This window comes from Gorilla gorilla, chromosome 13, assembly GCF_029281585.2.
Source record: "Gorilla gorilla gorilla isolate KB3781 chromosome 13, NHGRI_mGorGor1-v2.1_pri, whole genome shotgun sequence".
Classification (NCBI taxonomy): Eukaryota; Metazoa; Chordata; class Mammalia; order Primates; family Hominidae; genus Gorilla; species Gorilla gorilla.
The window spans coordinates 119,974,669-119,986,681 of record NC_073237.2 but is presented as its reverse complement, the minus strand read 5'-3'; the positions used below and the strand labels follow the sequence as shown (position 1 = coordinate 119,986,681).

The 12,013-nt window shown below is 42.0% G+C and overlaps 1 protein-coding gene across 15 annotated transcripts in view; it reads left to right on the top strand.

Annotated features, from left to right (window-relative positions):
- The window catches only part of DENND1A (DENN domain containing 1A), a 543,118-nt gene that overhangs the window by 306,971 nt on the left and 224,134 nt on the right, over positions 1–12,013 (top strand). For all 15 annotated transcript variants that reach the window (XR_010130361.1, XM_031014509.3, XM_031014508.3 and 12 more), the window contains one exon: positions 7,967–8,012. Coding sequence is in view for 14 of the 15 variants with exons in the window: in XM_031014509.3 (XP_030870369.2) it covers positions 7,967–8,012 (46 nt within the window). In the remaining variant the exon portion in view is untranslated. The remainder of the gene's footprint in view (positions 1–7,966; positions 8,013–12,013) is intronic.

Sequence of the window (12,013 nt, the reverse complement as noted above, 5' to 3'; positions counted from 1 at the left end):
GCATTGTCCTCCCTTTCCCAGTCACTGATCAGCTCCAGTAATACACGTGTCTTGCATTAGCAAACCATATCCAGCGCCCACTGGACATCAGTGCACACTGAGCTCACCTCTGCTGTGGCAGGGCCCCATGCTCTTGCTGTCAAAACCACAAATGGAAACTAGGCCATCTCTGCCTTCTCTCCTAATCCAGAATTATTCCTGGTCTCTTCATGGATCGTCATCCTCTGTTGTTGCTCATAAATCGGAGAGGGCTGGGTTGGAAACCAGGAAAGACATTAAATACTTTTTCCCCTAAAAAGAAAAAAGCTTGCCTGCCTCATGGCAGTTACCCCATACTTTCTACTTCTCACCAGCTGTGACCTTTGTCGAGTCACTTAACCTCTTTGAGCCATGGGTTCCTCTGTGAATTATGGAGACCCACCTTTCAAGATTGCTGCAGAGATGAAATGAGGTCATCTCAGGCCCTTCCGTTGTGTACCCGACAACACCCTGTGCGTCTCCTTGTAGCGGTTTGCGCATATGCAATAATGCGCTTATTTGATCTGCCATTAACTGTGAGCTTCACATGGGGACCAGATCTGTTCTATCCTCTTGCCCCAGGCCAGCATGGTGCCTGATATTAGTGATACCTGTTGACTGACTGACTAACCGGCCTGTGGAAAACACTTTTCCCTCCCCAGGAGCCTTTTGAAAATTCAAGCTCCTGGGTGGCTGGTTTATTTTTCTCCTGTGGACACCACAAAACACCTCACAATCTTGTTTCCCTTTTGGGTTGGTGGCCAGAGTGTTCAGAGCCAAACCTGTGACCATCCCAGCAGGTGTCCCAACATGAAATAGAAACACTAACCTTGCCACAGCTTCCTTTTTTTTTCCCCCTTAGCTCCTATTTCTTTTCATACTTTTGTTGCTATGTTGCAAATATTCATATAAATTGCCTTAAATCCCGCTTAGAACAGAAAAGAGTATCAGTCAATTCCAGCTAGTAAGGCAAATATAGTTTTATTCTGACTATGAACCCACTAGCTATTTTACTTTTTTAGCTATAATTATCCAGTAACCATTTTTTGTCGACAGTAGCATAATGGTTAGGAGAAGTCACTAGCAAGTAAGAGTAGCGTAAGAGACTTGGAAGTAGAAGGATTTGGGCTGGGATCACCATTAACTGGGTGATCCCATAGGCACGTTTTTGAGAATACCTTTTTAAGTCTATAAAATGGCCAGGCACAGTGGCTCACACCCATAATCCCAGTACTTTGGAAGGCCGAGGCAGGTGGATCACCTGAGGTCAGGAGTTCGAGACCAACCTGGGCAACATGGTGAAACCCTGTCTCCACTAAAAATACAAAACCAGCCAGGCGTGGTAGTACGCGCCTGTAATCCCAGCAACTCGAGAGACTGAGGCAGGAGAATCACTTGAACCCAGGAGACAGAGGTTGCAGTGGGCCAAGATCGCACCACTGCACTCTAGCCTGGGCAACAGAGCAAGACTCTGTCTCAGAAAAAAGCTATAAAATGGATGGTGTAAATTGGATTATTTGAGGATTAAATGAGATAAGGCGGCTGGAGCCTCCCATGCAGCCCTTGAAATGTGGTGTGTGCTCAGTAAATAGCTCGACTGTTTTACCCTTCCTGCTCTGCACATGGCACCATGGGAGGCTCTGGGAAACAGGATTCTGTGCTTTTGTGACTGACAATCTAGAGTCACCCTTCAAATCAGCACATGCTTTATGCCAAATGGGTAACCCGGACAAAAGCCCCTACCAAGAGAGGTGTTAGCCACCACTGGGCAATCTGAGAGGCAGGCAACATGGCTTCAGTAGGACTTGAAGGAATAGTGAAGCTGAGGCCTGTGGGGCCACCATGTGACTGAGACGAGCTCAGAGGCACTTCAGGGACCAGAAGCTTCCTGTGATGGAAAAGGTAGCAGGGGAGGAGGAGCTCAGACAGAATGTAGAAGCTCCTAGGTCTTGTCACAGCTGCAGGCCAGCCCTTAGGGAGCAGATTAGTGAAAACCACCTAACCTCCTTCCTCTGCAGGCTGTGGGAATGCTGGTCTCCAGGAAATAAGAAGCTTGCTTTATCCCCGTATCATGGGCTTGGGTTCTAGTCCCAGTTCTGCCACTTACTAGCTGTGTGACGTCAGATGAATGATTTAGCTTTTCCAATCTTAGTTTTTCCATCTGTGAAATGGTAGTTCTGATAGTACCCTCCTTATGCTGCTGTGGTGAGAATCTAATGAGGAAAATGCCTTAGCCTATGCTGGCTCTTGGCAAATTTGCAGTCAGTGGTGGCTGCTCTTACTGGCTTCCTCTCCTACACTGGCAGTTACATTAGCCTGAAGAGCAGCTGTCTCATCGCTCTCAGTAAGCCCAAAACCATGATCATTCGCATTCTCCAGCAAGATATGTTCTCTGGTGTCTGTTCTTTTTCTTTTTCCCGTTCTCTTGTCCTTTAACCTCTCTAATAAAGCTAGGCTCATTATTTCGAGCAGAATTTAAAACCACAAGACAATCTGTGTTTACACGTTTGTGTCTTTTACAAAAAAAGAAAGAAAAGCTCACTTAAGACCTCCTTCAGAGTTTTTCTTTCTGACTGTGGGATCCCCTTTGCCTGATCAGGGTATTTAATTAAGAAGGTGGTGGGCCTCTGAGAGGTAAGGTGACACTGTGATATGTATATTGTAACGTGGATGCCTATGTGTAAACAGTGATCTTTCCAAATCCCTGGGCTGCCCTAAGCTGTGTTCCTTCATGATAGCAGAGGTGTTGCCCACCTGGAGGTGGAGGGACCGCCTCTCGCTTGTTTCCTCTCCCCTCCCACTTTGTCTTGGGAAGCTGTATTTTTTTTTTTTTTTTTTTTAAGCAGCCAGTGTTCCTTTATTTCACTGGACTCATTTCCAGTTAGTAGCTGCTCACCTCAGGGGAACATGATTAGCAGAGCCCTGGTTATCTGGGGGAAAGGAATTAAACAAATTGTGAAAGTGCGGTAATAATGAACAAGGACTACAGGATAGTTAGTAAGTCTGCAGTTTCCATATTCTTGCTTCTTCCTTGCTGGGAATAAGCTCATGCCGTAGGACTTACCTGTCAGAGAAGCGCTCGGCATCACAGACCTGGAACCAAGAGGACTGGCGAATAGCCCTTTTGGTACCCCAGTGCTCTTTTCCTTTCAGCTTAAGTACTGAGTATGTGCTGTGTGACCTCATGTGCAGAGCTTGGGCTGTCTGTTCAGCAGCCTTGCGTCTGAAGTACGGCTTCACCACTGACCAGCTGTGCGATCTTGGCAAATTTTATCTTTCTGAGCCTGTTTCCTAACCTGAAAATATGGATGATAGCACCACCTTGCAGAGTTCCCTTGAGCATTATGTGTGTAATGTGTAAAAGTGACTGAATTATAGTAGCTCAATAAAAGTTCCTTTTCCTCTTAAGAGGATTCAAACTAAAGATATCTTCCAGGTAAAGGTTATTCTGTTGTGTCTGCCTCAACACCAGCAACAGAGCCCTTTTCCTTTTCAGGGGAGAAGGAAAAAAGAGTCACTTTTACTCTCCCGTTTGTAACTGATGAAATCAGATAGTGCAGTAATTCCCAGAGAACAAAAGCTTCATACAGATATACCCCATTCTGCTATTCCAGGATGTACAATAGCATCCTACAATCACTGTCAGTCATACAGCAGTTGTGACATGGTTGTCATGACCTGCCTATGCATAAGTTTGGTTATAACTGTTAATATTATCACTACTTTAATTTAATTATGTGCATTGTTGGTTCTGCACATGTTGTTTAATTGCCGTTTAAAATGTCTTCAAAATTGCACTATGATTCAATATTGAAAGGTAAAGTCACTGTGAATGCTAAAAGGCTCTGGAGAAGAGAAGCAGAGTATATACATTTGCTATTACTGAAGCAGATATTTCCATTCATGTTTTCTAGAACAGCAACAAATAAGTTCTTTCTTGAACCTAAACAGGAAGATCACTTCTAGTAGATGGATTTTGGTTTGGTTTTGTAACTGAGATACCCTTGGAAAAACATGGACGTTTATGCCTCTGAATTAGAAAAGGATTCAGATGTGTTGGATTCTGAATATGAAGAAGTTTTTTTTTTTAAATAGCTTACCCAATTTATTTTGCTATGTTTTATTTTTAATGTATGCTCAAGAGTGATAAGAGGTTTTTAAAAATGTGTCCAAGTGATCAGAAAGTCGTGAACCATTGTTTCATTGATAGTTTTTCCGTTATTGGTGGTACATTAGAAAGGAAAGGCACCCTCCTGACGAGAGTGATGAGCAACCCTCCTGAACTCAGTGGAGTATCCGGGAGACAAGAGTGTGCTTGGGAGTCAGAAATCCATGCGTAGAGATGGTGTGTGCCTGTCAAGCACCTCCCATTCCTCATGGCATCTTGACCATTCTTACCAGCAGTTTACCAGGTATCCTAGAGCGGGTATCCTACAGAACCAGGGCTGGAACAAGAAACCATTCTGTGGGTAATAGGAGAGTGGGTCCAATGGTGCCAGCCATGCCAGGGGCTCAGAGAAAACCCTACTGTGTGCTGCTGTGCCAGGTACATCAGAGGTTGTCTCTAATCTCTACAACAATCCTGAAAGATTTCTACTAGGCCAGGTACTGCCTTATTGGAAAATGCTTTGCTAGGATATAACAAAAGATAAGAAACAGCCTTGTCCTTTAATTTTTAGTAATTCGGTGTCTAGGAATTCATGCAACATGAAGGTGTTCATTTTTATCACAGTGATACTTATAGAAAATTGGAAGCAACTTAATGTCTACTCTAGGGATAGCATTCGATAAATTATGATACATCCATATTTGGTGGAATATTATGCAGTCTTTAATAATCACAAAAATTATAGAACAATCTGGGAAATGTTCATGTAGCCAATGAGAAAATAAAACAATGTATGCACTTTCTAATTTCAAAGATATAAAGCTGTTAATGTGAGCCAGTATTAGAAAGGAATGCAAAAGAAAAAGTAATTGTGTTAGGATAATATAATCATGGGTAGGTGTTTTTCTCCCCAAACATTTCTTTTAAAAATAAAAAGACAAAGAAGAGGTTCCAAGAAACTGAGTCAGTAGCTACAATAATTATTGAGATATAGTGAGAATAGAAATTGTTTTTAGACTGTACCTAGAATTACCCAATTGGATAAGTACCACATTGAGATGTTCAGGAAATTCTGGGTTTCTTTTTCTTCCCTCTCCCTCTCACCACTTGGAATTCATAATTATATATTTGCAGATCAAACATGCAGTAGATTCAGGGAAGTATCTGAGGCTTGATACGTAAATGATGACAATGTAAAAGGTATTTGTCCAAATTTGCATTCATACAAAACATGGAGCTGCTATGATTTCAGAATAAATGTGTTTTAAATATTTTCTAAATACAGAGCTGTTGCAGTTCTAACAATACTTGGCTAAGAAAACTACATTTCTGCGATAGGCCATAATTACTCTTTGGATAATTATTGGGCTTTAAAAAATGCCTATCTAAAGATACTTGAAGAATGAGTTCCATTTTGCTCTTTCTTGCCTCTTCAGCCTCTTCCATGAGGTCCCTTTTTCCTTTCAGGGTATCATTGATTTTTATTGTAGGACAAAAGGGCGTAGCGTTAAAGTCTACGTACATAAGATCCTACGGTTAAGTTATACAGAGGGGTTTTGCTATACATATTTATTTTCAGCCGTTTGAATGTCTTTTTCTGTATATTAACTCATTTGTTGGAATTTCAGTTCTACAATTCTGGTTAAAACCCATGGTCACTGGTCAATTGCATGATTAAATGTAGGAGATGGGAAGGGTGATAAGATTTAGTTAAATATTATGGATTTGTGCTTTCTCCCTTCTATGTGTTAGGCTGTGCTTCTGGTCACATTAATAAGTGGCCATTTTTCTGGAATTTGTACTCTTCCTGCTTCCTTTCATTACATTAGACAAGGTTCCACTAGATGAGACATTTGCAGTCTTAAGACTTCCTGCCAGGGTTCAGACTTTGTATTTTTGACATTGAAGCTGTCGTGTTCCTGAAGCTACTTAATTAGAAACACATTCATTTCAGTGTACACTGGAAAAAGCTTGGACAGCAGAGCCAGGCACACTGGGAAGTTTGAGCATTTGTGTAGCTGGCAGCTAAACTAATGGTTTACAGTTTAAGGGGAAAAAAAAAATCACAGGGCATTTCCTTGCCCCTAGAAGCAAAGAGAAGCTGAATACACACAGCAGATACCTAAAAAAAAAAAAGAAGAAGAAGAAGAAGAAAAGACAACTCCACTTTCACTGCAATTGTGTGTATAGTTCTTTCTTTAGCTATTATCAAATACAAAAGTCTTCTAGAATAGTTAGCAAACTGAGCTGCTAATATTCAAGTCTGTTTTACATGTTCCCAAGACGTATTATATTACTGCTGAGATCTGTAGTAAGGAGGACATTTTATATTCTGGGGAAAGAAAGGATTTTTGCTTGAATTTCATTTGTTGAATGGTAATGAGGGAATTGTGTCCTTTCTTATTTTTAAATGTTTGAGCAATTTAAAAATATATATGTGATGTTTAGAAACCTCCCTTGCCTATCCATTGCTTTCAGGATAAAGCCTAAACTCCTTAGTATTCAGTTGGAAGCAAACCTCTCCTGTCTCATTACTTACCACTCCTTGTTTCTCCAACTTTGTCCCCAAAGAGCCATCCTTGTCCATCCACTTCTACTCTACCAGCTGCCCCAGAAGAAAAGTACCTGGTCACCCCAGTCTGAGTCAGGTGTCTTTTCTCTAGGTTCACAAAATACCATCTGCACATTTCATAGAATATATCCCATACTACAGAGACAGATGGAAAAGTTGCCAATCACACCCTTTCTCGCTATCCCTTGACCTCCTTCCCCTAACCCAAAGGAAAGCATTGCATGGGGAGTGAGCTTGGGGATTTCAGGTTCTATATTACAAAGTCAGGGTGGCACAAAGGAAGAAATGCATACTTGGGAATCAAATCCCAGGTCTACCACTGACTTTGTTTTGTGGTATTAGGTAAGTGATTTAACCTCTTTAGGCCTAGTCCCTTCTCTGTAAAATGGGTGTTGTATCTATGGGTATTGCAAAGTTGTTATGTGGATTAGAATAGATGAATTTAAAGTTCCTCATATAATGTCTAGCACATTTGTTATTGGTAGGTAACATAAATGATAATGTATACACACACACACATACACACCGACCCCTGAAATCAACGGCAGGACCGGTGTATCCAAAATGCCCAGGTTTTAAACCCATTGGAGTTTAGTTCTCATGCCTTTGCTCAGTCACTGACTTAGGCAACCCGTGGCTCCGTGAATGAAGCAGTTGGCAGAGGCTTTCTGAATTATAGTGTCATGGGATGGCATGTGTGCAACTGGGGAGGAGATGCTTGCTGGCAGCTCTCCAAGTACTTTGTCCAATCAGAATGGACAGTTAGATCACATCTCTTGATGACAGAGGAAGCAGCAAATACAAAATATTCTTCTTCGAAACACATTATGCCCTTCATCCAACCTTAACTGTTTTTTCTGTTGTAATCATGACAATAATCGTTCCCATCTGTATTAGAACTCTGCTGATCATTTAACGTATATTTTCTTTGATTCTAGTAACAATGTGCTGGCTGGAATCCAGGATTCCATTTTAAAGATAAGGCAACTGAGGCTGTGCAGTTGCAGAGCCGCTCTTTAGGGGCTAATATGAAGGTTGATGCTCTTCCTGCTACCCATGCTGTTTCCATTGCTGCCCACGTTTTGAAATTCTTCTGAAGTTTCTAGGCTTGGGAACAAAATGTCATATTAGGATTTTTGTTGTGAAAGGAAATGTAACTATGCATACGTTTATTAAAACAGTTTTTCTCCAAATAGTGAACCATCTGTAATTTTCTGTCAGAAGCAACAGACATTAAAGCAGCTGTGTGTCTCTGTTTCTCTTCACAGTGCTCCCATGCCCTACCTCATAGGAATCCATTTAAGTTTAATGGAGGTAAGTTGGCTTCTTTCCTCCCCAGATGGCTCTACCTGGGGCTTTGTTTCATTGTGTGGCGGTGGAGAGACCCAGTCTCAGCAGTCACAGCTCTGCACGTGGGAGCATGCTGAAGCAGCACCTCCCAGCGTACAGAGCTGAGCGTTCGGTTTGGACGCTGTGCACTGGGCTCTGTTATCAGGGTTTTCTCACTTTGCCGAGAGACTGTGGATTTTCATGGGTTGAGGGAGTGAGAGTCAAGGAGGCAGGAGGAAAGGGTTCTTTAAGGGTTTGAACGAGGGAAGGGAAATGATTTGCTTTTCAAAATGTTTGTTCTAATTGCTATAGCAATATTGCATTCTTCATTGTAGTAAATGTGATATAAAATGTATATAGAATCATGAAGGAGGAAATTAAAATTATGCACAATGCCATTATTCCAGATTGAACCATTGTTACCATTTTACTAATCTCCCTCTTGGTCTTTATTCTCTAAATATATGTTTTGTATAAATATGCATAATTGATATACTTTATAATTTTGTGTCTTTATTTTAATTAACATGGCTTGGGAATCTCTACATGTTTTTATCTACTCTCAGTAATAATTTTTAATTTGCCACCTATCATTCCCACTATTTGGATATACCACAACGTAACTGTTTTCCTACTGTTGGACACTGAGGTTGTTTATAATTTTTCACTATTATAAATAGCATTTCAGTGAACATCTTTATGCATAAGGCTTTATCTGCATTTTGCCTCATTTCCTTAGCATAGAACCCCTAAAGTAGAAATGCTTGGTCAAAGCTATGCGTCGGATGCCAGATTGCTTTCTGTATGGCTGTACCAATTAGATAGCAATTCTTTTAAAGGACTTTTCTGTGCTTTTGTAAGTGTCATTAGTTTGTAGACATGGACCCTAAGCCATTTCCTCCTCAGGAGAGAGTTTTAATTTGTACTAGAGCAAAATGAGGCGTGGGGAGGGTGCTTGCCTGTGTTGCACAGGAGATAAGCTCTCAGAGGGAAAATCTACAGCCATGTCCGTCTGCGGTGGTGCTTTGCATGTCTTGAAGGAAGTGCTACTTCTCCTCTTCTGTTCCCTTCATTTCACGTCGACGAGGACCACCTGCTTCACTAACTGTTGCACACTGTGCTATTGTGCTTACGAAAATGAAAGAAGTTGGTTATCGAAAAACCTGTTTGTTTGACATTGAGAATCTTGATCAAAATAGACCACAGAAATCTGCTCAAATTTCTAATTTGACAGGCCGGCCATGTGGCTCCTACATTCTGTTAACAGTTCCTCCTTGTCATCACCCAGCCCTAAGCACATACAGTACACAGTTTATGGACTATCTGGGATGATGTATTTAGATCAGATTGAAGAGATTTCTTCTGTGTTTTACCTTTGTTTGTCAAGTTTGGGGGTCTATTCAAAGCTCCCGTATGAAAAATTGAAATTCAAAGTAAATACTTACCAATGGACCGTTAGTGCCAATTGCTGTAGGGTTTGAAACACTAATATAACGACTATTTGGTCTATCGGAGTCCACAGTTCCCTCCCGCCTGCCTCTCCTCCTGCCTTCCAGACTGCTCCAGCACAGGCTTTTTCAGATTCCTTTTTATGTCCCAGCGCCTCAGCATTCTCCAAGTTTCTAGTTTTGTCTTTCTCTTCTTTTCTATGTGCCCTCTAGTCACCTTGTTTAAGGCCTTTTGCTTCAGCTACCAGGTCAATGTCAATGACTCAGCTGGGATTCTAACGCTGGTCTGCCTCTCTCTGAACTTCAGGTCCAAAGTTTAAAGTGCCAATTGGATTTCACCTGGATGTACTACGGATGTCTCCCCCAGTCTTCCCCAAACAATTTATTATCTGCACACACACACACACACACACACACACACACACACTCTCTCTCTCTCTCTCTCTCTGTGTGTGTGTGTGTGTGTGTGTGTGTGTGTGTGTCTCTCTCTCTCTATGTCTCTCTCTCTCTAAGCCACTCCACTCCCCTTCCACTGTTCCTGGTCCCTGTGAATGGCACTACTGCCTTCAATGGCACCTAAGTGGGACACACTGATCATGGCTGAATGCTCTTCTTCCTCATCCTCTCTAAATACTCACAAAGCTCTAAAACGTCTCTCACCCTGTTCTTTCCTCACTGCCTTCATTGACACTTTGCTTTCTTGGATTCTTGCAAAAGCCTTATTCATTTGATAAACAACATGAGGGCCTCTTATGTTCCAAGCATTTTGCTAGGTCCTGGAGGTATGGAGATGAATATAAAGTTCAGTGCATAGTCACAACATTGCATGGGTTGCCCTCCAGCCGGTCACTTGATAACCATGGGCTACATAATGCTTGAGGAGGAGCCTTCCAGCCTCCCCTACACAGTCCCTGGGTTCTGCACAGTCTCTCCACTACTGTCAAGCCTTCTGGCTGGTCACTGACCCATGTTAGCTTGTGCTCCTGCTGATCCCTAAACATATCCACATTCCCACCCCTCTGCATGCATCAGCCCTGCCCTTCTCCACCTCTTCCAAGAAGTCCTCCTGCTCTGTTTTCTTCTTTCACTTATGGTGCCTCTTGCTCTGAATAATAGCTGTTTGCTTCCTTGTTCCTCTCCATCATCCCCTGGGGCATGACTTCTTTGGGAACAAGGACTGTTCCCATTCACTGTGGTGTCCTCAGCACCTAACAGGATGCCACACAGGTGATATTCTCTGAGCAAATGCTTTGTGAAAAGAAGCGTTGAGTGAATGCTTGGAAAGCTGTAATTGGGAGCACATTTAGAAGCCCTCTAATAGGCATCACTGTTTTCAGGCAACCCAATGCCATAATTTTACTTACAGGTGCGGAAAGTGAATTTTTTACTTTTTATATAATTGTAAGTAATTTAAAATAAGGCCTTTTGTAGTAAAACATGCAGTGTAAAATATGCGTACATTTTGCAGCTGAAACTTGAGACAGAGTTTTGCACTTACATGAATGGGTGCAGGTCTCTTCTGCTCAGCCTTTGAAGGGCGTTAAGGGAGAAGGCTTAGGAAGCACTGGCCCAGATAGATCTTAGCCCTGCTGATTGACGGAGGCTGGGGAGGAGTTTGCTATGCTGAACTCCTGTGTAGTCAGCACAAAAATAAAAACAAAAATGGGAGTTGTCCCACTCTTGAAACCAGCCAAGACACTTTCTGAACAAAGAAGTGTTTCCTGAGTGTGTAGGGCAGCCGTGAACTACTGAATCTTAGAATTCAGTCTCCTGACCTCCTCCCTGGAATTTCAGCTCAGATTCCGAGTGCTCTAGGTGTGCTTTCTGATGGGGTTTATCTAGTTCGATTGTACCCTTCAGGTGAAAGGGATGCTCCTTCTGCGGTTTCCTGCAGGAACCTGTAGCTCAGACCTGGGGCCAAAGGAAAGCTGTTTACGGAAGGTGCTCAGGAAGGCCCATCTCCTCTCGCTACACTAGTTTTCTTACTGGCAATTCAGCAAAAGGCTTATTTTTGACTGTCTTGTTATTTTTTCTTGAAAGCTATAGGCACCTTATTATGCCTTTGCATATGTGCCAGAATTTTTTAAACTTCAAATGAATGTGGCAGATGTTCATAAAAGTTTAGAAAAAGCTACCATAGGAAGACTTTTTAACCATTTTTATGACACTCAAATTTGTTGCACAAAAAGAAATATAAATTACAAACTTGCATTGTTATTTTTAAAAAGGTTATTTTGGGGAAAGACCTAATTCTGGTTCATGCTCTTACAGGATGCCATTAAATGATAACCTAGTCACCTTACAGAGTCCGCCTTCCTCCCAAAGTGACAAGTGTATACCTGATCGCCATTCTTCTCTCTCCTTCTGCCTGTTTATAGTTTCTCTCTCATTTAAGCAATCTGAGGCTAGTGGCATGTTAGCAGAATAGCCAAGGGTATTGGCATAGACCTAGTTTCTTCTTGGAGAGAATGATCATGCTAGCTGGCAGCTAGGAAATCCCAAAACACGGCCAGATTCCACAGTGACTGTCCTTTCATT